The sequence below is a fragment of the Ahaetulla prasina genome, chromosome 11, assembly GCF_028640845.1.
Source record: "Ahaetulla prasina isolate Xishuangbanna chromosome 11, ASM2864084v1, whole genome shotgun sequence".
In the NCBI taxonomy this organism is placed as follows: Eukaryota; Metazoa; Chordata; class Lepidosauria; order Squamata; family Colubridae; genus Ahaetulla; species Ahaetulla prasina.
In genome coordinates, this window is record NC_080549.1 from 12,745,439 (window position 1) to 12,770,614 (window position 25,176).

Genomic DNA, 25,176 nt, shown 5'->3' on the forward strand with positions numbered 1-25,176 from the left:
ATATAAAGGACCTGCTTTCTGGCATTCTGTGAGTCAAGCAAAGTCTAAACATATCTTGCTGAAGTCACTTTCTGGTCTCCTGCCTGCCTTGAGAACTTTGCTAGGACTTTGGCAGAGCTGCAGAGGCACGCCTGATTTGGATTTCCCTGACCCGGCCATCAGCGGAGGAGTGGGACACGACAAAAACGATGACTGACGGAGCATGACTATTTGGAGGGATGCTGAATATCTACCATGCCATCTCTCCAAATCCAGTAAAAAAGCTTTGAGTTGACCATGGTCATCCTTAAATCCACCAATCTCACAACAGAAAACACTGTATGAGGCAACTGGCGGATCTGCTCACTGAACCAACAGGCACAACATTCACATTGTCCTTCCTAGCAATATTTGTTCTTGTTTTCCTTTTTTTAAAAAACAACGTATCTTAAGTGTTTGTCATTGGGGAGAGCTGCAAAATCATCAAGGCACCATTCCTGTGTTCAGCGTACAGGTAATCCTCATTTAATAACCACAACTGGGACCAATGGTGTGGTCGCTGAGCAAAACATCCCAGGATAGATTGATAGATGTGATAGATTAATTGTGAAGAATCTTAACTGCCATTACGGGACCGCCTTCTGCTACTGAATACCTCCCACCGTCCCGTACGCTTACACAGAGAGGGGCTTCTCAGGGTGATTTTTAAATTTTATAATTTTATATTTTTAGAGAGTTTAATTTTAATAGGATATTGTTTTATATCTCAGCCCATATATAATAAGTTTTTTAATTGTTGTTTTAATTGTATATTGTTCTATTTTTATTATGGCTGTGAACCGCCCTGAGTCCTTCGGGAGAAGGGCGGTATAAAAATCTAATAAATAAATAAATAATAAATAAATAAAAAATGATGCAGGGGTGAAATGCTCCTGGTTCGGCCCGGTTCGGCCGATCCGGTAGTAATGGCAGTGGGTGGTTTGGAGAACTGGTAGCAAAAATCCCTTCCCCCCCATGCCCAGCTGAACCACGCAATCATCAGAGCCTTTTTTTTTACTTTTAAAAAGCATTTTTTAACAACTGAAGAGGGTTGTTAAAGGGTTAAAACAAGGCTCTGATGATCCCAGCTGAGGTGCCTGATGGACAGAGGCTTTTTTACTTTCAAAAGCATTTTTTTAAAAGGTAAAAAAGCTGAAGCCTGCTAGGCAAAAAATGGGGGATGTAAGCAAAAAATGGGGGGTGGCGGGTTTATGAGAGAGAGAGAGAGAGAGAGAGAGAGAGAGAGAGAGAGAGAGAGAGAGAGAAAGAAAGAAAGAAAGAAAGAAAGAAAGAAAGAAAGAAAAAGAAAGAGAGGAAGGAGAGAGAGAGAGAGAGAGAGAGAGAGAAAGAAAGAAAGAAAGAAAGAAAGAAAGAAAGAAAGAAAGAAAGAAAGAAAGAAAGAAAGAAAGAAAGAAGAAAAAGGATAGGAAGGAAGGACTACAAACCTGGCACTAGACACCGCTTCAGAGGATAATCCAGGGCTGGAAGGCACCTGGAGGTCATCTAGTCCAACCCTGCTCCAGCAGGACATTGTTAGTTTCTTTCTTTTGATCCCCCAATCACACAGCCACGCCCACCCAGTCACATGACCCGCTCCCCACCAAGCCACGCCCACCATGCCACGGCCACAGAACCGGTAGGAAAGAAAATTTAGATTTTACCACTGGATTGATGCCACGTCCCATTCAGTCACTGCGGGTCATTGAGAGGTGACCTCAGCTTGCCATTTAACTGCCAAACAGGCAGTCATTAAACGAGGTGTCTTTGTGTTGAAACAGCAGGGAAATAATTAGCAATCCTTTTGCCGCTCCTTTCCGTGAAATCCGTCTCCCATCTTCCCAAACAGACATAGAACCTCCTCAAATCCGGTGTCCGGATTCTCGAGAGCGAATCGCAGAGCCTGGCAAACTAACCGCCACTGTCTACTGGGATCCGCCCCGCGCAAAGGATTCTGCCGACGGCATCATCAAAAAGTGAGCTCAACGGGGACGTTGACGGGTTCAAGGAAGTCCACTCTGGTGATCTCCTATGCTAAAATGTCTCTCTTGTCGTTGGGAGTCCAGACTGAAACGCCGGGGCCCAGAACCAGGATCCGAGTTTTCAGAAGGAGAACATCTTATACGCTATGCTGTCTATGACAGGGCGCACAATCGGGCCACCTGCAAATTTTTGCTGAGGGTTCGAGGTAAGGAACTGTTCTGTCCCCCCTCGCCCCCTCTATCAGCTCTGGCAGCAAACTAGCGAGCGTCTGCCAAGTGTCTCTGTTATCTCCCTTGATGCTGATGAGTCACCCAGGAACAAACAGTACTTCAGCTCTAAGTTAAGCAATTGATTTGCCTGCTATGAAGAGGCACAGCAGCTCTTGCTGCTCTTATATCCTGTGGGGTGTGGCTCCATGACTCAGCACTTCCTAGGCCTATCCCACCCATTTCTGTTGTTCCCGCCTCTCCTGCCTACGAAACCTAGGGTCCAGCCAGGCCTGATTGCCATCAGCTGGGTCTGGAGGCATGGGGGGGGGGAGAGTCAGGGGACAGAGGCCTTGTTATCTCTTCCACCTGGCCTGCCTCTAGCTCCTGGAGCTGAGCCAGGGAAGCCGGTGCTCCCGAGGTAAATCCTGATGGCCGTTCCCCCTCAGTTTCCAAATCACTTTCTGGCAGGAGGCCCAGCTCGGGGGGGTGCACACACAACAGGAACAAGACAGCAATGGTTGCCCAAACCACCCTAAAAGAAGTATCCTGTGAGATTTGATAGGGCTTCCCCTTTTTCCTTCAGGTTGCTCTCATTACTTAACATCCTTGTGGTCAAAATTGTGTTTTTGTGAGGTCCCATAGTTGGATTCCGACACTGTGTTAAGCCATAGCATGGTAGAATGGCCTACTAGCATGGAATAGTGAAGTTACTGGACTAGGTAAAAGGTAACGGTTTCCCTCGCACGTATGTCCTAGTTGTTCCCAACTCTAGGGGGCAGTGCTCATCTCTGTTTCAAAGCCAAAAAGCCAGCACTGTCCAAAGACGTCTCTGTGGTCATGTGGCCAGCATGACTAAACGCCAAAGGCGCATGGAACACTGTTATCTTCGCACCAAAGGTGGTCCCTATTTTTCTACTTGCATTTTTTACATGCTTTTGAACTGCTAGGTTGTCAGAAGCTGGGACAAGGAACGGGAGCTCACTCTGTTACGCTGCACTAGGGATTCGAACTGCTGAACTGCCGACCTTTCAGTCGACAAGCTTAGCATCTTAAGTCACTGAGCATCCCTTTTCATGGTTCATAGTCTCCACATATTGTGGTCAGGCATTTGCTCCTTAATTAGCTATAGCCATGATTCATAAAGATAAAGGTAAAGGTTCCCCTGGCACATATGAGTTAGTTGTTCCCAACTCTAGTGGGTGGTGCTCATCTCCGTTTCAAAGCCGAAGAGCCAGCGCTGTCCGAAGACGTCTCCCTGGTCATGTGGCCGGCATGATTCAACACCAAAAACGCACGGAACGCTGTTCGTTTCCCATCAGAGGTGGTCCCTATTTTTCTGCTTGCATTTTTTACGTGCTTTCGAATTGCTAGGTTGGCAGAAGCTGGGACAAGGAACGGGAGCTCACCCTGTTATGCAGCACTAGGGATTCAAACCGCTGAATTGACAAGCTCAGCATCCTAGCCACCGAGCCACCGTGTCCCTACTACTGGACTAGGAGATCCAGCTAAAAGGTCTACCTCAACCGTGGAAGTTTAGTGGTGACCTTAAGCTCATCAAGAACTTAGCCAGTATCTCACAGGATTGTCATTATTGGGAGGCGGGGATGTAGGAATGGAAAAGAACGTTCTACCATTTTGAGCTTCTCCAGAAAAGAACGGGTGTCTGTCTACAGAATGAATACATTAATAAAATTGTTGGTTTGGGTTTTGGCCAATAGGGGAACCCAAGCTAACATTTGTCACTTGCTTCGCTCACAGTTTCCAAAAGTTACATATTTCAAGAAACAGGAGATGACTAGAGGGAGTTGCTTTTAACTATCTGGAAAGGCATTTCTATCTTCTCCAAGGCAGGGGTGAAATGCTCCCAGTTCAGACCGGATTTCCCGATCCGGTAGCGATGGCGGTGGGTAGTTCAGAGAACTGGTAGCAAAAATCTCTCCCCTACCCCATGCCCAGCTGAGCTGCGCGATCATCAGAGGTGGTTTTTTTTACTTTTAAAAGCATTTTTTCTTCGGCCAAAAAAATGCTTTTAAAAGTAAAAAAAAAAGCCTCTGAGGATCGTGTGGCTCAGCTGGGATCGTCAGAGGCTTTTAAATGCATTTTTTCTACAACCTCTTCGGCTGAAGAGGTTGTTAAAAAAATGCTTTTAAAAGGCTCCTCTGACGATCCCAGCTGAGTTGCCTGATCATCAGAGGCTTTTTTTTCCTTTTAAAGGCAAAAAAAGTGCTTTTAAAAGAAAAGAAAAGCCTCTGACGATCAGGCAACTCAGCTGGGGTCGTCAGAGGCTTTTAAAAGCATTTTTTCTACAACCTCTTCGGCCAAAGAGGTTGTTTAAAAATGTTTTTAAAAGGCTCTGACGATCCCAGCTGAGTTGCCTGATCTTCAGAGGCTTTTCTTTTAAAGGCAAAAAAAGTGCTTTTAAAAGAAAAGAAAAGCCTCTGACGATCAGGCAACTCAGCTGGGATCGTCAGAGGAGCCTTTTAAAAGCATTTTTTCTACAACCTCTTCGGTCAAAAATGCTTTTAAAAGAAAAAAAAAGTTGGCCACGCCCACCCAGTCACATTACCCCTCCCACCAAGCCACACCCACAGAACCGCTAGTAACAAATTTTACATTTCACCACTGCTCCAAGAGTTTCTTCTGACTTTCCTTTCTCCAGTGAGTCGCTGTCCTATCTTGAAGGCGCCCGAACATGGTTATCTCAGCTGCACTTCGGCAGGGAACAATTATGGTGCCGTCTGCGAATACCAGTGCGACGGAGGCTACGAGCTAGAGGGTGCCCGTTCACGGGTCTGCCAGTCCAGCCGCCAATGGACTGGTTCTCAGCCCAGGTGTACCCGTAAGTGAATCTGGGATTTGAGACGGGGGAGGGGGACCATGCCGAAGGACACAAAGGGCTCTTGGTGATTCATTTTTAAGACCACCTCCCCCCATATCCAGCTCAAATGCCACTTTCCTCTTTTAGTCTGATGCAGAAGTCCTGATAATCAGAAAAGCAATCAAGCCGAGCTGAAATCGGTGGCGCCAAAAGGGTCGAATTTCACCCATCTTGCCAATTCGTGCTTTTTTTTTTTTTTTGAAAAATTTAAAAATGGTTTGCTGCAGGGGTGAAATGCTCCCAGTTCGGACCGGATCGTCCGATCCAGTAGCAATGGCGGCGGGTGGTTCGGAGAAGTGGTAGCAAAAATCCCTGCCTTCCCCCCACCCACCCACCGCCCATGCCCACTCAATGCCCAGTCGCCCGCTTCCGCGCTTGCCGCTTCTTTTAAAAAATGTTTTTAAAAGGTAAAGAAAAGAGGCTCCGATGATCACAGCTGAGCTGCCTGATCGTCAGAGCCTTTTTTTTAACTTTTAAAAGCATTTTTTACAACCTATTCAACCGAATAGATTGTAAAAAAAATGCTTTTAAAAGTTAAAAAAAAATGATTGCACGCCACAGCTGATCTCCTCCCCCCCAGTAAGCTGTTCTACTTACCCCATGCCTCCTCTTGGCATGCACTGCACACGCGTGAACCTTGCATTTGGTGCGTGGTGCGCATTGCACATGCACACGCATGGTGCGCATGCACAGCCAGCGAATCGGTAGTAAACCGGTTCAGATTTTGCCACTGATTTCTTGGACAAGTCAACACTAAACAACACTAGCAAAGAACTGTGAGCTTTTGGTTTGCTTTCCTACAAAAGTTGTTGTTGTGCCTTGCCCGCCCGCCCTCCTCTCCTCAGCCGGGCCCCTCCCATCTCCTGCTATCTGAGCCAGAGTCTGATAATGAAGAAGAATGGCCTGGCATGCCTCCATCCCCCAGCCCTGGCACCATGCCCAGACAGAATGAGCAAACAAACCTCCCTCCTACAGCGTGTGAGCACGAAGCCAGCTATGTGCTAGAAGTGCCGGCAGCAGAGCAGGAGGACGGAAAGACACAGTGGACGGATCCCCGCTTCCGGAGAATGGAGAGGCGACGTCAGCAAAAGGAAGGGAGGGGCAGGCTTGGATAAGTGCTGAGTCATGGAGCCACACCCCATGGCCTATATAAAGGATCTGCTTTTTGGCATTCCTTGAGTCAAGCAAAGTCTCATCTGGTTGCTGAAGTCACACCTTGGATTCCTGCCTGCCCTGAGAACTCTGACAGGAATTTGGCAAAGCTGCAGAGGCTTCGTGGCCACACTTGATACAGACTTCCCAGACCCGGCCGTCAGAGGAGGTGTGGGACACGACAGCTGTCCTTTCTACACAGCAGAGTTACGTTGTAAAACATGCTTGGATGCCCGGATTAGAGCCATTCAGATAACTGAAATGGAACAGTGGAAGGGAAAATGAAAGGAACCAAGGAATTCCAAAGGTGCTTTCTTTCAAGAACCAACTGGACTTCATGGTTTTTCTTTGGAGACATTTCACTTCTCATCCAAGAAGCTTCTTCAGCTCTTTTTCTTTGAAGACGTTTTGCTTCTCATCCAAGAAGCTTCTTCAGCTCCAGAAGAAGCTTCTTAGATGGGAAGCAAAATGTGTTCAAAAGAAAAAAACCAGGAAAGTCCAGTTGCCTCTTAAAAAAAAAAGCACCTTTAGGACAAACATGACATGGATGACTGGGAATCTCCACGAACCAAAGAATCAATCTTTGCTTTGTCCTCTTTTCCCCAAAGCCATGCAAATCAACGTGGAGGTCAACTCTGTCACAGGCCTTTTGGATCAGTTTTATGAAAAGCGCCGGTTGCTGGTCGTCTCGGCTCCCGACTCCTCAGACCGCTACTATAAGATGCAGAATGCCATGTTGCAAGTAAGATTGACTGGGGGTGGGGAGTTGGACTACAAGACTTCCAAGGTCCCTTCCAGCCCTATTATTCTATGATCTCCACCACCCCAACAACCCACCCCGGTCCCTGCTGTCCTCCACAGCTATAAGATCCTTTGTAACTGTATTGTTTGTTTCTCCATTGCAGCAAGCAACTTGTGGGTTGGACATGCGTCACATGTCTGTGATTGAACTGGTGGGTTTACCGCCTCGTGATGTGGGGCGTATCCGCGAGCTCCAACTCTCCCAAAAGATAGTGGAAGAACTGAGGTGAGTGGAAACCCGAACTACGATAAACTACGTCCTGTGTACCCACAGGAACCAATTAGAAATCTCATGCGCCATCCTTCAAGTTATTGTCGTGTCCCACTCCTCCGCTGATGGCCGGGTCAGGGAAATCCGAATCAGGCGTGCCTCGGCAGCGCTGCCAAAGTCCTAGCAAAGTCTTCAGGGCAGGCAGGAGACCAGAAAGTGACTTCAGCAAGATATGTTTAGACTTTGCCTGACTCAGAGAATGCCAGAAAGCAGATCCTTTATATAGGCCATGGGGTGTGGCTCCATGACTCAGCACTTATCCAGGCCTGCCCCTCCCTTCCTTCTGTTGCCTCTGTCTATCAAGTCTTCTGACGCGAGGGTCACTCCAGTCTGCAGCTGTTGGCAATTGACCTCCTTCAGGCTCACATGCTGTGGAGGAGGGAGAGGGGTCTAATTGCTCCGTTTGCCTGGGCATGGAGCCAGAGCTGGGGGCTGGAGGTACTTCTTCCTCCTCAGCCTGTCTGGGCATGGAGCCAGGGCTGGGGCCGGGAGGCATACTAGGACATTCCTCCGTGTTCGGAAGCAGATAAGAAGATCCCGGCTGCGGTGAGATCGGACGAGACACAACAGTTATCAGGAACGGCGACCATAATCAAAGAACTTTTATAGTATGAACAGGAGCGAGTAGCTGTAGCTACAAGGTTAAACTGTAAGTTCTTGGTGGTCTCCGAGCTTGGTGGTTTTCTTGCAGATGTTTCATTGCCCAGCTAGGTAACATCTTCACATGTTCTTCAGATGTTCCCTAGTTGATTAATGAAATGTCTGCAGGAAAACCACCAAGCTCAGAGACCATGAAGGACTCCAATGCATATGGTGTAATCGACTTTCGGAATTCCCGGATATCGTGAGAAAAGTTGAAGTGAGAAGACCAGAACCGCACCTGGCTCTCCAAACGGGCACCGTCCTACTTTTGCTCTTGTCCTGCTCATTGCTTTAGACCAGGGGTCTCCAACCTTGTCAACGTTAAGCCTGGGAAGACTTCAACTCCCAGAATTCCCCAGCCAGCAAAGCTGGGAGTTGAAGTCCTCCAGGCTTAAAGCTGCCAAGGTTGGAGAAACCTGCTTTAGAGCAGTATTTCTCATCGTGGCAACTTGTAAGAGATGTGGATTTCAAGTCCCGGAATGCCCCAGCCAGCAATGTCTATGACGTCCACCTATTCTGTGCTGTCCGCACATCTTAAAAGTTGCCAAGAAATAATAAAAAAAAAAATAGGCTGACGCTGTAAACCACTCAGAGAAGGCTGTAAAGCGGTATATAAGTCTAAGTGTTATGGATATCTTCTCTAAAAGAGAAGCAAAAGAGCCGATGCCTAATCAATTTTTTTTTTGAAACCTTATTTCTGCAGGCAGCTGCTGCACCTCAGTCATTCTCGCTTCAACGTAGTGTTGATTGACAAAGACGGCGTAGACCGTGACCGCTACATCCAGCCGGTGACGCCCGATGAGCTGTTCGCCTTCGTGGATATGTACCTGCTGAGCCCCCAGGAACAGTTACAGCAAGCACAAAACAGGGACATGTGCGAGTGAGGAGGAACTGCCTGGTTGCCGTCGGCCACCGGCGTCAACCCAAGGGTCTCGTTTCACATTAGCCGAGGTGGTTAGTAGGGGTGAAACCCGAAAAGCAACAGTTGGATTTCAGTCAAGGTGGCGGCAGAAGAAGTTTGTTTTGCCGATCCTGTAAGCAGGAAAGCCGAGCGTTCTCATGGCCTGGTTAATATCTATCAATCTTGGAGGCACTATTCCAAAGGAGATGCTTCCACAAATGTACATTTTTTCCCCCATAAAGAGCACTTAAGACTCTTTTTGCCTGGATCAGAAATCTCTTCCCCTTATAAAGCAGGAAATTGATGGGCGGAAGTTGATGGGTTTGGTCTCCAGTTCCCATCAATCTCAACCCAGCATGACTAAGGATTTCCAGACTTGTGGTTTCACATCTAGAGCACTTCAGCGCAAGACCAGCTCTAGCAAAGATATCGTTGAGATGACTGGTGAAGAACAAGATCTTCTGAATTGTCCTTTCTGTTCTCTTCTTAGCTCGGCTCTTCTTTGGGGACATGCTCAAAAGATAGGGCTCACCAAAAATTACGTTAAGCTTAATTACAAACTCCCAGACTACCATGTTTTCACCTACCATCCTGGTCAAATAAAAGCCAACATTCCTGAGTTTTGGGTTCTCCAATCAGAGATGAACCAAGACTAAAATCCCAGGGCTTCCAGCTTCTTTCCGTCCTTCCAAGGTGGGTAAAATGAGGACCCAAATTGTTGGGGGCAATTTGCTGACTCTGTAAACCGCTTAGAAAGGGCTGTAAAGCACTGTGAAGCGGTATATAAGTGCTCTTGCTATTAAGAGCCCTGGTGGTGCAGTAGTTAAAATGCAGTATTGCAGGCAAACTGCCCTTGGTCTGGCATTTGATCCTAATGTGGCTCAAGATTAACTCAGCCTTCCATCCTTCCGAAGTGGGTAAAATGAGGACCCAGAGTGTTTGGGGGCAATATGCTGACAATGTAAACCATTTAAAGAGGGATGTAAAGCACTGTGAAGCGGTACATAAGTCTAAGGGCTATTGCTATTCTTAAAATAGTCAAGCACATTATTTTTAAAAAAGGTTTTGCAACTTGGATATGAGGTCAGAGAAAGAGACCTTCAAAGAGAAGAAGTGGAAAGCAGAGAAGCAAATCTATAGAAAAGGTAAAGGTTCCCCTCCCACATATGTGCTAGTCGTTCCTGACTCTAGGGGGCAGTGCTCATCTCTGTTTCAAAGCCGAAGAGCCGGCATGACTCAACGCCAAAGGCGCACGGAACGCTGTTACCTTACCACCAAAGGTGGTCCCTATTTTTTCTACTTGCATTTTTTACGTGCTTTCGAAACTGCTAGGTTGGCAGAAGCTGGGACAAGTAACGGGAGCTCACCCCATTACACGGCACTAGGGATTCAAACCGCTGAACTGCCGACCTTCCGATCGACAAGCTCAGTGCCTTAGCCACTGAGCCACCGCGTGCCAACTATATACAGGTGCCTATTTTGCTATGAGAACATCAAGGCTACAGACAGAAGAAACCCAATGCAAAAGGGAGGCTCCTTGTACCTTTCCAGCATGCTTCTTCCTAGCGGCACCAACAGCATAGCATGGACTCCCCAGAGATCAGACAGACCTCCTCCCCCTCCCCTGGTAATTTTTAGGAAGTTATGAAAAACGAGAGCTTTCGTAAAAGCACATTTCAATAACTTCACCTGTGCCTCTTCTTATTTATTTCTCATCGCTTGGGGGATTTGGCTTGTATGCAGGGGATTTCAAATTTTTTTATTACCGGTTCTGTGGGTGTGGCTTGGTGGGTGTGGCTTGGAGGACGTGGCAGGGGAAGGACACTGTAAAATCTCCATTCCCACCCCACTCCAGGGAAAGGATACTGTAAAATCTCCATTCCCTCCCCAATCCAGGGGAAAGTTACTGCAAAATCCCCATTTCCTGCCGATCAGCTGGGACTTGGGAGGCAGAGAATAGATGGGGGTGGGGCCAGTCAGAATTTTTACTACCGGTTCTGTCGGTGTGGCATGGCTTGGTGGGCGTGGCTTGGTGGGCATGGCAGGGGAAGGATACTGTAAACTCTCCATTCCCTCCCCACTCCAGGGGAAGGTTACTGCAAAATCCCCATTTCCTCCTGATCAACTGGGACTCAGGAGGCAGAGAATAGATGGCGGTTGGGGCCAGTCAGAATTTTTACTACCGGTTCTCCAAACTGCTCAAAATTTCCACTACCGGTTCTCCAGAACTGGTCAGAACCTGCTGAAACCCACCTCTGCTTGTAGGCTGTTTTAATTGGGTTGTCTTTATTACGACGGTGCAACTGCTGTGCATCGCAAGACGGAAGCAGGTTAAAAATCAAATAAAAGCCCATTCATTTGTAAGAATGCTAGCTTTTAAGCGGGCTGGGAGCCCCAGTGGTGCAGTGGCTCACGTGCAATATGGCAGCCAAACTTTGCCAACAGCCTGGAGTTCGATCCTGACCAACTCAAGGTTGACTCAGCCTTCCGTCCTTCCGAGGTTGGTAAAATGAGGACCCAGATTGTTTGGGACCAATATGCCGACTCTATAAACTGCTTAGAGAGGGCTGTAAAGCACTGTGAAGCGTATGTAAGTCCAAGTGCTATTGCTATTTAATTGAATTTAAGCACAAAAGGAACAACTGGGGCCCTTCTGCTCTTTTAGGTGACTCTGCCTCCTGAAGTCTTCAACATCTGCCACGCCGGCTGGGTTTGAAGATGTTGGAAGCGCTAACATGTGGCAACCAGAGGATGCCCCCCCTGGCATCCTTTAATCCTTGATTAAAAACAGTCTAGGTCAGAAGGCCACTTCAAAGAAAAAAAATATATTAAGAAGGGTGTGTATGTGTGTGTGTATGTATGTGTGTGTGTGTGTATTCCTACAAGCTTCCTTAAGGGAAATTAACCCTGAACTGGAACAGGGGTCTCCAACCTTGGCAGCTTTAAGACTTGTGGACTTCAACTCCCAGAATTCCTCAGCCAGCTTTGCTGGGAGTTGAAGTCCACAAGTCTTAAAGTTGCCAAGGTTGGAGACCCCTGCTTTGGAAGGACAGATCCTGAAGCTGAAGCCCAAATCCTTTGACCATCAAATGAGAAGAGAGGACTCCTTGGAAGGGACTCTGATCTTGGGAAAGATGGAAGGTAAAAGGAGAAGGGGACGACAGAGGAGATGGTTAGATATGGCAACTGATGCAATGGGCATGAATTTGGGCAAACTCTGGAAGACAGGAGGACGTGTATGTGTGTGCGTGTGTGAGAGAGAGAGAACAGTGGTGAAATCCTCCGCGGATCACTACCAGTTTGCTGCCTGTGCATGTGCAGTGCGCACCAAACACGTGCTCTGCGCGGAAAAAGACCACTAGGTAAGTAGAACAGCGAGTGGGTGGAACCGCTATGCCACGCGATTTAGCTTCGCTAGAAAGCAGGATTTCCTTCTTTCTAGCGAATATAAATCACGCGGCACAGCGGATTGTGGGAAATACCAGTTTGGATGAACCAGTATCTTTTTTTAAACTACCAGTTTGCACAAACTGTTAGCTTTTTTTTTTTTTTACTACGGGTTCAGCTAAACTGGTACTTTTTATCACTACCGGTTCACCCAAAGCAGAGCAAACTGATAGCATTTCACCAGAGAGAGAGAGAGAGAGAGAAAGAGAGCGGGAGAAGGAGAGATGTCGTGGGCTATGGGGTTGGAAAGAGTTGGGTATGGCTTAGCAACAGAATTCAAAAACAACAGCAGTAGCAGATAGTTGAAGGCTGATACTGAAGATCCAATAATTTCAAAGAGAAGAGCACAACCTTCCCTGGGGCTGCTTCCTAAAACCAGGATTAATTACCATTGGGATATATTTTTTCTCTATTCTTTTTTTACCCCTGTCTCCTTTTAAAACCATCTGTTTAATGCATTCTTTTCTTGTCTGGTATCCTCCTCCACCATTCCCCTTCCACCGATAATCCCAGATTTGGGCAACGTGCAAGAAAAACAGACCTCTTGCCATGTCTTCTTCTCCATATTCATGTAATTCTAGTCATCCTTCTACCTCCTTCTTTCCTCCACTTCGAGCACCGTAAGCTTTCCTCGTAAGTGGAAAAATACGTGGAATGAATGTGATTAGCTCCTTTCTGCTCTGCTTTCCAACTTATAGTAGATTTTGAAGTGCAACTTTCAGGTCCCTACGGTATCCGAGGTTTCAAGGCCGGCTGAATTCCTGCAGCTTCTGCAGGATAGATTTGAACTTTATTTCAATGACCCTTTCCTGCTGACGAAGAGAGCAGGCAGCAGTGACATTTAAAACCGGATATAAGAATACAGTTTACACCCAAAGGGCTTTAAAAAATAAAAAAAAAAAAGACCAAAGACAGCACAGAAAAGGGAGCAGGAATCAGAAGAAAAGAACAGGAGGGGGAAAAAAAATTTAAAAGGCACTTTGAGATGCCAAGAGGAGCTCGAGCACCAACAATATTGGAAAAAGTAAGAATCTCCAAAATAAAACGGCTGCCGAGAAAATATTCCCTTCTTTAGAAGGAGCCTGTCTGAACAGCCGTTGCAAAATTTACGCCTGTGCTAAAGAAGCTGGACAGTTTTGGGCCAGGTCTCCAGATTACCCGGCTCTTTTATTCCCCGCAGATTTTGATTGTCCAAGCGGGGACAAAATTACGGCTTCGTCTTGATCATGGTGGCCCGAAGAGGAAGGGTCCCTTCAGCCCAAGATCCTGGGTACTGGCGCATTTTCTGCCACAGGTTTATCTCCTCGCCCGTGGAATCCATCCAGTCGACTGCTTGGCCGTTACTCATTCCTGCAGAAAGCGAAAGGAAGGGTAAAGAGGAGACAAAGGATCCTGAACAGATAAAGGAGAAGGACTAGTAAAGGTAAAGGTTCCCCTCGCACATATGTGCTAGTCGTTCCCAACTCTAGGGGGCGGTGCTCATCTCCGTTTCAAAGCCGAAGAGCCAGGGCTGTCCGAAGACGTCTCCCTGGTCATGTGGCCGGCATGACTAAACGCCAAAGGTGAACGGAACACTGTTCCCTTCCCACCAAAGGTGGTCCCTATTTTTCTACTTGCATTTTTTTATGTGCTTTCGAACTGCTAGGTTGGCAGATGCTGGGACAAGGAACGGGAGCTTCTTCCATTACGCGGCACTAGGGATTCGAACCGCTGAACTGCCGACCTTTTGATCAACAAGCTCAGCGTCTTAGCCACTGAGCTATTGCGTCCCTACCTAGGACTAGGGAGGGCTATTATTTAAAAAAAGTACGTCTTTTTCAAAATACGAAGGGCTCTTATTTTTTTCAAATAAACGAGAAACAAAAAAGGACAAGGGTTGTCACGGTAGCTGTATTCCAGTATTTGAGGGGCTGCCACAAAGAAGGGGGTGGGGTCAGCTTATTTTCCAAAGCACCAGAAGGCAAGACCGGAAACAAGGGATGGAAACTAATCCAGGAGAGAAGCCATTTGGAATTAAGGAGAAACTTCCTAACAGTGAGGACAATTAAAGCAGTGGAACAGAAGTTGCCTTCAGAGGTTGTGGGTGCTCCACACTGGATGGAGAAGAGACTGGACAGCCATTTGACCCGAATGGCATAGGCTCTCCTGCCCGAGCAGGTGGTTGGACAAGAAGACCTGCAATGGTCCCTTCCAGCTCTATTCTGATTCATCTTCTTTCTTTTAACAATCCCATCATCCCCTGTGGGGTGGAGTAGGGGCCGTAATAGCTCAGGCTGGTAAGAAGCCTGTTATTAGAACACAGTAGCCTGCAATTACTGCAGGTTCAAGCCCGGCCCGAGGTTGACTCAGCCTTCCATCCTTTATAAGGTAGGTAAAATGAGGACCCAGATTGTTGGGGGGGCAATAAGTTGACTTTGTAAATATACAAATAGAATGAGACTATTGCCTTACACACTGTAACCCGCCCTGAGTCTTCGGAGAAGGGCGGGATATAAATGTAAATAAATTAATTAATTTTAAAAAACTGAATGGAGCTAGCAGAGCGTTTAATGGCCGGATGCTCTTCCGGTCGCCAATGCAGAGTTTTGTCCAGCGGATATATTCTCACTGTGCAGAGAGAGAAAAATATCTGCCTCTACCTTGGATCAAACTCACAGCCTCCCGATTGCGAGGCGACAGCTCCACCTCTAGGCCACCGCACCGTCTATTCTGATTGACTGATTGAGAGGAATCAGTACTTGTAGTGCAGGTATAGTACCATGGTTGCTAAGCGGATCTGGCTTCCCCATGGACTTTGCTTGTTGGGTCATTACATCATGACACACACACCCCATTGCAACCGTCGTAAATACATGCCAGTTGCCAAACACCTGAATTTCAATCACGTGATCTCGGAGAAGCTGCAACCATCGGGTGAAAAATAGTCACGTGTCACTTTTTTTAGTACCGTTGTAACTTTGAAACTAAACGAATGGTTGTAAATTGAGGACTATCTATACATACAGAGACTAACACCCAGGGGGTGAAACGTAAAATTTGTTACTACCGGTTCTGTGGGCGTGGCTTGGTGGTGGTGGGGGTAATGGGACCGGGTGGGCGTGGCCAACTTTTTTTTTTTTTTTACTTTTAAAAGCCTTTTTTCTACAACCTCTTCGGACGAAGAGGTTTTTTAAAAATGCTTTTAAAAGGCTCTGACGATCCCAGCTGAGTTGCCTGATCGTCAGAGGCTTTTGTTTACTTTTAAAAGTATTTTTTTTCTGTTTTTAAAAGAAAAAGAGCCTCTGACGATCAGGCAATTCAGCTGAGATCGTCAGAGGAGCCTTTTAAAAGCCTTTTTTTTACAACCTCTTCGGCCAAAGAGGTTGTAGAAAAAAATGCTTTTCAAAGCCTCTGACGATCTCAGCTGAGCCGAGCGATCATCAGAGGCTTTTTATTTACTTTTAAAAGCATTTTTTCGTCCAAAGAAAAAATGCTTTTAAAAGTAAAAAAAAAAACCTCTGATGATCGTACGGCTCAGCTGGGCATGGGGCGGGGGTGGGCAAGGATTTTTACTACCGGTTCTCCGAACCACCGGCCACCATCGCTACCGGATCAGGCGATCTGGTCCGAACCGGGAGCATTTCACCCCTGCCCTGATCGACTGCAAAGCATCAAAGAGGTCCAAGATAGCATATGGATGAAGGTACTGATCTGGCACCAAGGAGACCCGAGTTCCAGTCCACTCTTAGACTAGAAGAGGCCAACTCACAACGTTGTTGTTTGGAGAGGAAAAAAATGGGAGAAGAGAGCCTATCTACAGCCCAAAAAAAATGAAGTCAATACACCTAAAAGTCCATCCTAGGTCTGACAGAGCTCTCAAATTCAGCCCATTTCTTTTTAAAGTGCCCCATTCCAGGCGTCTCCAAGACTAGTAGAACTTCAACGGATCCTGTTCCTTTCTCACCATTGCCAACTCCGAGCCGGACGCCACCCAAGAACTCGTTGCTGGACAAAGGCTCTCGGTCCCACACTGTGAGTTCCAGACAGATGTGGCACAAGTGCTCTGCAAAGATGTTATTGTAGACCAGCGTGTGATTGTAGTGAGGGTTCAGACTCTTCTTCACCACCGGGGTCTTCTTCTTCGCGGTCCTGTTCTTCAGAGGGAGCAAATACCTGTGGACAGGAAGGAGTCGGTGCTCATTTGTGAAAGAGACTCTTACACTTGCCCAGGGGCCTGCGAACTTAAAACACTCAAAAGAGCCATTCGGACCAGTTTCCCACAGAAAAGAAAACACCGGGAGCCACAAAAGCTGTGTGGGTGTGGCCAACTCGACGTCACTCACTCCCACCCAGTCACGTGACACACATCCCAGCCATGCCTACCCAGGTTTTGTAGCTCCCGGTGTTTTCTGTGGGAAACAAGTATCTCTCTGTGTGTGTTTATCTCTCTTTATCTCTCTTTCTCTTTCTCTCTCTCTCTCTCTCTCTTTGTCTGTCTCTCTCTCTGTCTCTCTGTTTCTCTCTGTCTCTGTCTCTCTCTGTGTCTTTGTTTCTCTCTCTGTCTCTCTCTCTCTCTCTCTGTCTCTCTGTCTCTGTCTCTGTCTCTCTGTCTCTCTCTCCAGGCAAGGAGTGACTGGAAGGGGAGGGAGGGGGCGTGGCCAGCCAGTGGTGGGTTCAGCCGACAGGGAGCCACAGCAGAGGGATGAAAGAGCTGCATGCGGCTCTGGAGCTGCAGGTTGCCGACTCTCACACTTGCCAAAACTAGTTGACCCAGAACTGTGTTGGCAGAACAGAATGGATCTTCTTGAGAAGATCTTCTGCTCCAGCGACAACACACTGCTAGTCCTTAAGTCCCAGAAGAGAAACTTCTCAATGCTTAGGAAAAAGGATATTTTTCATAACCCGTACATCCGCCCCTTTACTAGCAAAAGCAAACAAAAAAGAAACTGTCTGCATAGTGTGTGTCTTTTTGTTAAAACAGGAATCAGATTTTGTTTTCCGTTCCAATATTCCAGAGTTTACACAGCCTGGAGCCAAGGACATTCATTCAAACATTTGACCATGTGCAGTGCCGACGGTGACAGTTATGTAACTTATATCCAGGCACCCATTACACACAAATCAATGTTGAGGACAACCGCTCCGATCTCTCGCTTCCTTTTCTATTCAGCACTCGGTTAAAAGCCTCTTTCCATTGCTCACCCCTTGACAAAGCTGTCCGACATCCCGCTGGATTTGGCTGCAGTCAAGTTCTTGGCTTCTTTGATCCAAACCTGAAGTTCACCGCCTTCTTCCTTTTTGCCTAACAAAAGACCTTGGTGAGAAAAGGGTCACAACCCCAAAATAAAACCATCCAAAAACAGTTCCCTTGACCCAGGTGAGCATTTACCGTATTTTTCAGACTATAAGATGCACTTTTTTGGTCTCTCAAAAGGGGGTGAAAATGTCTGTGCGTCTTATAGACCGAATATTGCCGAAGCCCCACCCACCCACCTGCTGGGGGGTTTTTTTGCCTCCGCAAAAAAAAAAAACCCAGCCTTTTTTGGGCCTTTTTTTTTGGCCTTTTTCAGGCCTTTTTTCAGCCCGTTTTCAGGATTTTTTTTCACCCCGTTTTTGAAGCTTTTTTGGCCCAGTTTTTTGGAAAAACTGGGCTGAAAAAAGCTTTAAAAACAGGCAAAAAAAAAAAAAGCCAAAAAAGGGGGCCGAAAAAAGCCTTGAAAATGGGCTAAAAAAAAGCCTCGAAAATGGGCTAAAAAAGCCTTGAAAATGGGTTGAAAAAAGCCTCAAAAACAGGCAGAAAAAAGGGTGGAAAAGGGTGGGGAAAAAAGCCCAAAAATGGTATGATCGGAGGCCAAAAACTTTTTCTTTCTTGTTTTCCTCTTCTAAATTTAGTTGTGTCTTATAGTCAGGTGCGTCTTATAGTCCGAAAAATACAATACACTCTTAACTGGACCGGGTTATTTACGGGACCGCCTGCTGCTACCGGCAGCCTCCCATCGACCAGTGCGCTCCCACAGGGAGGGTCTCCTCAGGGTGTCGTCGGCCAGACAATGTCGGCTGGCGACCCCCAGGGGGAGGGCCTTCTCTGTGGGGGCACCAACCCTCTGGAATGAGCTACCACCGGGTATCCGCTAACTCCCTGATCTCCGGACTTTTCGACGCGAGCTGAAAACATTTCTGTTCCATCGCGCAGGACTGGCCTAATGGTTTTTAATGATTTTTAAATGGGGTTTTTATTGGTTTTATATTGTCCAGCCAACTTTGAATTCTCGTTTTTAAATTGGGTTTTAATTTTTATATTAATTGTTTTATTCTGGCTGTAAACCGCCCCGAGTCCTTTGGGAGAAGGGCGGTATAGAAATTTAAATAATAAATAAATTAAATAAATAAACTAACCCCGTTATAAAATCTGAAACCTGAAAAAGCTGTCTTCCACCACCAAATAGGTCAAGCTTTCTCCCACTCAAGAGAGAAAGAAAAGCTTTGTTGTTTGAACATCTGGAGCTAATGAGAAACAAAGCCTCCGGGCACACGCACTAGATGGTGGTTTTTTTTTCCATTTTTTCGTTGTTTCATTTATTTATTTATTTATTTATTTAATCGCATTTTTATACCACCCTATCTCCCAAGGGACTCAGGGCCTAATTTTTACATTATTACAGCCTAATAAAACATACATATAAATACAAAATAAAACACCAATTTAAAAAACTTATTAAATAAGGCCGAATATTAAAACTACAATAAGATAATAAAACCCCGTTAAAACCAAATTTAAAATTTAAAATTCTAGTCCAGTCCCGCGCGGATAAATAGATGTGTCTTAAGCTCGCGGCGGAAGATTCGAAGGTCAGGAAGTTGGCGAAATCCTGGGGGAAGTTCGTTCCAGAGGGTGGGAGCCCCCACAGAAAAGGCCCTTCCCCTGGATGTCGCCAGCCGGCACTGCCTGGCTGACGGCACCCTGAGGTGTCCCTCCCTGTAAGAGCGCACGGGTCGGTGGGAGGCAATCGGTGGCAGCAGACGGTCCCGTAAGTAACCCGGCCCTATGCCATGGAGCGCTTTGAAGATAGTTACCAAAACCTTGAAGTGCACCTGAAAGGCCACAGATAGCCAGTGAAAAGCTGTTTAAACATTCTGAGCCCTCACCTTTCTTCCCATTTCCTGCACCGAGATGTTTAGCGGGTGGGATGAACTTCAAGGACACCACTATCTCGCCTTTGTGCTGAGAAGAAGAGGAAGAAGTTTCTCCAAGGTTCTAGAAGAGACAAAGGGCAATGCCACAGATTAATTGCAGCCAGAGCAATTCCTGAATGTGAAGTTATTGCAACCAATGTAACCCTGGCAGGATTTACTCCTGAAAGGAAAGCTACCTGTGAAAACGGGGCAGGGAGAATTATAAGTAATCCCTGACTTACAACAGTTTCATTTAGTGACCGTTCAAAGTCACTGGAAAAAAGAGTGACTTATGACCGTTTTTCACACTTTATGACCGTTGAAGCATCTTCATGGTCACGTAATCCAAATTCGGATGCTTGGCAACTGATTCATATTTACGACGGTTGAAGTGTCCCGGGGTCATGCAAGCCCCTTTTGCGACTTTCTGATAAGCAAAATCAACGGGAAAGCCAGATTCACTGAACAGCCATGCCACTAACTTAACAACGGGAGCAGTTCACTTAAAAACCGTGGCAAGAAAAGTCGCAAAATAGGGAGAAAACTCACTTAGCAAAGGTCTCACTTAACAACATAAACATTGGGCTCCGTTGCGGACGTAAGTCAAGGAGTACCGGTATTCAGAAGCAGAGGTAAATGGGAGAGGAGGTGGAGGGGACATTACAAGGAATTGCAAAGGAGTATAAATACTGAGTTTTAAAAAAAAAATGCGAGGAAGAAATGAGTCAGAATATAAATATTGAATTTAGAAACTGAAGGAAGGAATTATCCAGAATATATATGCAATGAATTTTGGTTCTGCAGGGCCAACACCATCGTTGGCAAGAATGACCTACGCAAATAGAAAATGTCTAAGACAGAACAAACCCCGATTCATAAAGCTCAGAGTGGCTTTGAAAATGGGGAAGAATTCAGCAACAATCATAGTAACAGAGCTTCAACCAATTTGGTGCTTGAGTTCAAAGTAGTAGTCTCGTACTGTATAGGGGAGTAATAGCTCATGGGGCTAATGTCTCAGTGAGGTTGGATACATAAACTCCATGCTCACGTTATCGTAAAATATAGTGCAGAGTGCATTAAAAGAGTGCAGAGAAGAGCAACAAAGATGATTAGGGGACTGGAGGCTAAAACATATGAAGAACGGTTGCTGGAACTGGGTATGTCTAGTTTAATAAAAAAAAAGGACTAGGGGAGACATGATAGCAGTGTTCCAATATCTCAGGAGTTGCCACAAAGAAGAGGGAGTCGGGCTGTTCTCCAAAGCACCTGAGGGTAGAACAAGAAGCAATGGGTGGAAACTAATCAAGGAGAGAAGCAACTTAGAACTAAGGAGAAATTTCCTGACAGTTAAAACAATTAATCAATGGAACAACTTGCCTCCAGAAGTTGTGAATGCTCCAATGCTGGAAGCTTTTAAGAAGATGTTGGATAACCGTTTGTCTGAAGCAGTGTAGGGTTTCCTGCCTAAGCTGGGGGTTGGACTAGAAGATCTCCAAGGTCCCTTCCAACCAGGGGTGAAATGCTCCCGGTTCGGACCGGATCGGCCGATCCCGTAACAATGGCGGTGGATGGTTCGGAGAACCGGTAGCAAAAATCCCTGGGACCCCTGCCGATGCCCACCCAATGCCCAGTCGCCCGCTTCCTCACTTGCCACTTTTAAAAAAAAATCCTTTTAAAAGGTAAAAAAAAAAAGAGGCTCTGACGATTACAGCTGAGCTGCCTGATCGTTAGAGCCTTTTTTTTTTTTACTTTTAAAAGCATTTTTTAAAAACCTATTGGCTGAATAGGTTGTAAAAAAAATACTTTTAAAAGGTTAAAAAAAGGCTGATGATTACAGCTCAGCTGCCTGATCATCAGAGCCTCTTTTTCTTTTACTTTTAATAGCATTTTTTACGCAACCTATTCAGCCGAATAGGTTGCAAAAAAAATGCTTTTAAAAGTTAAAAAAAAAAATATCGCGCACCACAGCTGATCAGCCCCCCGCCCGCTCACTGTTCTGCTTACCCCTTGCCTCCTTTTGGCGTGCACTGCGCGCACATGCACCTTGCATTTGGTGCATGGTGCACACACAGCATGCGCGCACAGCCAGCGAACCGGTAGTAAACCGGTTCAGTTTTCACCACTGCTTCCAATTCCGTTATTCTATCGTCATAGATGTGGACATGGCTTGTTAACTAAACCTCTGTGGCCTCTGTGGCTCAGACTGGTAAGACAGTCTATTATTAACAGCAGTTGCCTGCAATTACTGCAGGTTCAAGCCCCACCAGGCCCAAGGTTGACTCAGCCTTCCATCTTTTATAAGGCAGGTAAAATGAGGACCCAGATTGTTGGGGGCAATAAAAGTTGACTTTGTATATAATATACAAATGGATGAAGACTATTGCTTAACACTGTGTAAGCCGCCTTGAGTCTTCGGAGAAGGGCGGGATATAAATGCAAATTAAAAAAACAATAACCCATATTTTACTAAGCTATAAACTACCCATTACAGACAGGTGTAGCCAAGTTAGTACAGCAAATCAAGCCACAATCCAATACAGATTGCAATGACTGAACCCAGGCTGTTTGTTGGACAGAGGCCCACAGAAATAAACAAAGATTATATTGAATGCTTCTTGGTAGCACCAGAGGTCCAAGACAGTATTATTCCCCTGCTGTTATTTGCTACTTTTCAAACAAATATAACCCCTTTCCCCACGTGTGTTTGTATATTATATAGCTTAGGTTATAACTGTATCTCCCTGGACATTTTCATATAGCTCAGGCAAAGAGGGAAGAAAAGGGAAGGAAGAAAATAATTGACTTTAAAACACATTGGCGCAATTAGAAAGATTTTGAAGGCATCCAAAAAATCCGCCGTCTGGATTTAGCATCGTAGTTCAAAACTGTTGTAGCGTTGTCATCCTGTCTCCACAGTGACAAAACCGGTTTGGCTGCAAAAGGCTTATACCCAAATGTTCAGAAAAACAAGTCGAAACGTTATTCAAACCGGTCTTTCAAGTCCAATTATTCAAACGACTGGACAGAAGTTGGCACTTTCAGATGAACAGTAAGTAAAACTAAATACAGTAAATAAGGGCAGTAACTACAGTAAAAAGAGCTGCTTCACTTAACCAAAGCAGTTGTACTCCACCACCCTGGATGCGTCATCATCAAGAGGACTTGGCATGCTTTCTCAAAAATCCCACATGTGCCCCAAAATCACATCAGATACTTGTACAATTAGCACAGACCCCCCCCCCCAGGGATGTGTGCTTTCTCCACTTTTCTTCTCTTTATATAAAAATGACTGCATCTCAAACGATCCATCTGTTAAACTACTGAAGTAGTTTACCGGTAGTAAAAAAATATTTAAAAAGTAAAAAAAAAAAAAAGTTCAGACGATCTCGTGTCGCTCACCTGATCGTCGGAACTTTTTTTTTTTTTTTTACATTTTTTACTACCGGTTCGGCGAACCAATAGCCTTTTTTACTACTGGTTTGGACGAACCGGACCGAACCGGGAGCATTTCACCCCTGATCTAAAGAGAACTAGCGACTCTGAAAAATCCATTGTATAAATAATTTCCAGGAACACAACCAAGACCTACGTTATTTTGACAGCAAAGGATTGTTAACTGTGACCGATTCGACTGACCTTTCCATGTAGGGGAAGACATTCTTCCAACTGGCTGTCGAAGTTCCAGGCATCCATAGGGATATCCACCTCTCCCAAGAAGTGATTCCGTCCAAGGCGGTCATGGTGCCAAACAGAGAACTGTAAAGTTCTGGTCAACAGAAGAGACTTCTGGATCTCGTACTGCGAGAAGATGAAACAAAAAAAATTTCATTAGCAGCATCTCAAAAACGTGAGCCTCTTTTTGAAAGCTGGACAAAACACTTGACTTGGAAACCAGCGTGTCTTCATCCCAAGTCATTGACTAGCTAAAGGGGATGGGCTTTGTAAGTCCATGGGGTTCTGCACTCAGTTCATAGATTATATGAAGGGCCTCTGGTGGCTCTACAGACTAAGACAGTCTGTTATTAACAGTAGCTGCTTGCAATTACTGCAGGTTCAAGTCCCCCCAGGCCCAAGGTTGACTCAGCCTTCCATCCTTTATAAGGTAGGTAAAATGAGGACCCAGATTGTTGGGGGCAATAAGTTGACTTTGTATATAATATACAAATGGATGAAGACTATTGCTTAACACAGTATAAGCCGCCCTGACTCTTCGGAGAAGGGCGGGATATAAATGCAAATAAAATAAAATAAAATAAAATAAAATAAATAAATAAAATATAAAGCCAGAATTTGTTTAAGAATGGATTTGTTTGGCAAAATGTCATCATCTGGGATTGTGCATCACGCTGAGCAAGACATAAGGCACACTGGTGGTTTGTTAACTATGGATTCATGCAATATGTTAAATCAAAACCAAACAAGCCCCCATTGTGACTCCGGTCCCTGCTTTTCACCAATGGACATAAATACTGCTACAATCCCTATATCAGCACATACAGTGCTGGAAAAATCTTTCCCTTCCTTTACAACAGTGGTTCCCAATGTGGGGCCAATGAAGAAAGGAATGGAGGCTTGACGGTTAGCAATAATCCTTTATTAACAACAAACTAACGGCAAGTAAAAATAAGGCAATATTACTGAACAAACCAACTTCTCTCACAGCTGCTACTTATATAGCAGCAATCACCTATTGGCCAATGACAGCCGCTCATTTCTGAGCCAATAGGCAACGATTCTCTGGCCGCATACGCTGCACTCCTCCCCCCCGTGGATGGCACATGCGTAATCCTGCAAATAAGTTTGATTTTTAACGGGGGCAATTGGAACCTTGTTTAAAGCAAGTTAATGGCTTTTAGGCTTCCTCCTGTGAGTAGGCATTCACTTTTTGAATAGTAAGAATTATATGTCACTGGGGGGGGAGGGGATCAGGATTTTCGAGATGCTTAGGCGGGGCATGACCAAAAAAAAATAGATTGGGAACCACTGCTCTACAACCAGAAAGCCATAGGCTTGGTCCAGTTCCATGTAGTCCACACAGCTGGAGCAATACAAGGCACATGTTTGACAGTCCCATAATAGTACATTTTGTTAAACACAATTCTGCTACGACTAACCATAACCCTGTATTTCCCCACAAACTGACAATCCTTCCATCTTCTAAATCCCAAGACTTAGGAGTCCACCTGGTTCTTCATTAGCTAGATGCAAAATTGTAAAAGGGAGAGGAGAGGAGAGAAGGGGAGAGGGGAGAGGAGGGGAAAGGAAAGGAAAGGAAAGGAAAGGAAAGGAAAGGAAAGGAAAGGAAAGGAAAGGAAAGGAAAGGAAAGGAAAGGAAAGGAAAGGAAAGGAGGAGGAAGCGGGAGGAAAGGAAAGAGTCTAACACTCACACACACATACATACAAACCGTTAACAATTCATTGTAAAGGGGATTGACGGTGTTACGTTTGATGGTAGTTTTTCGCTTGCCTTGACGAGATTTGTCCGGCAAAAGGTATGTCTTCACATACCTGCAAGAGACCAGGAGAAAAAGATTCATAGCCAGTCTAACATCTCCCAGGAGTTTATTTATTTATTATTCATTAAACTTATATGCTGCCCATCTCACCGTCACACAACTCTGGGTAGCTTACGATCCGAATAAAACAATATTGCCAAAGATTAAAACAGTAAAACAATAACTGGAACATTAATTAAGTAAAATTAATGAAGAAATAGCTAAGACAG

General features: G+C 45.6%; 2 protein-coding genes across 12 annotated transcripts in view; one reads left to right on the forward strand and one right to left on the reverse strand.

Moving 5' to 3' along the window:
- Window positions 1–11,440, forward strand: part of SRPX2 (sushi repeat containing protein X-linked 2) — a 31,140-nt gene extending 19,700 nt beyond the window's left edge. For 2 of the 7 annotated variants that reach the window (XM_058154555.1, XM_058197222.1), the window contains 6 exons: window positions 1,865–1,991; window positions 2,082–2,203; window positions 4,867–5,046; window positions 6,846–6,979; window positions 7,143–7,264; window positions 8,655–11,438. In XM_058154555.1, coding sequence (XP_058010538.1) covers window positions 1,865–1,991; window positions 2,082–2,203; window positions 4,867–5,046; window positions 6,846–6,979; window positions 7,143–7,264; window positions 8,655–8,835 — 866 coding nt within the window. In that variant the 3' untranslated portion in view covers window positions 8,836–11,438. Of the gene's footprint in view, window positions 1–1,864; window positions 1,992–2,081; window positions 2,204–4,866; window positions 5,047–6,845; window positions 6,980–7,142; window positions 7,265–8,654 lie in introns of all 7 variants that reach the window. The other 5 variants (XM_058154557.1, XM_058154556.1, XM_058154553.1 and 2 more) reach the window with 5 other exon arrangements.
- Window positions 11,441–11,904: 464 nt separating this feature from the next.
- Window positions 11,905–25,176, reverse strand: part of SYTL4 (synaptotagmin like 4) — a 40,315-nt gene continuing 27,043 nt past the window's right edge. For 3 of the 5 annotated variants that reach the window (XM_058197113.1, XM_058197114.1, XM_058197116.1), the window contains exons 12-17: window positions 24,857–24,959; window positions 23,088–23,249; window positions 19,425–19,533; window positions 17,481–17,580; window positions 16,243–16,451; window positions 11,907–13,649 (exon numbers count right to left, since the gene is read on the reverse strand). In XM_058197113.1, coding sequence (XP_058053096.1) covers window positions 13,507–13,649; window positions 16,243–16,451; window positions 17,481–17,580; window positions 19,425–19,533; window positions 23,088–23,249; window positions 24,857–24,959 — 826 coding nt within the window. In that variant the 3' untranslated portion in view covers window positions 11,907–13,506. Of the gene's footprint in view, window positions 13,650–16,242; window positions 16,452–17,480; window positions 17,581–19,424; window positions 19,534–23,087; window positions 23,250–24,856; window positions 24,960–25,176 lie in introns of all 5 variants that reach the window. The other 2 variants (XM_058197117.1, XM_058197115.1) reach the window with 2 other exon arrangements.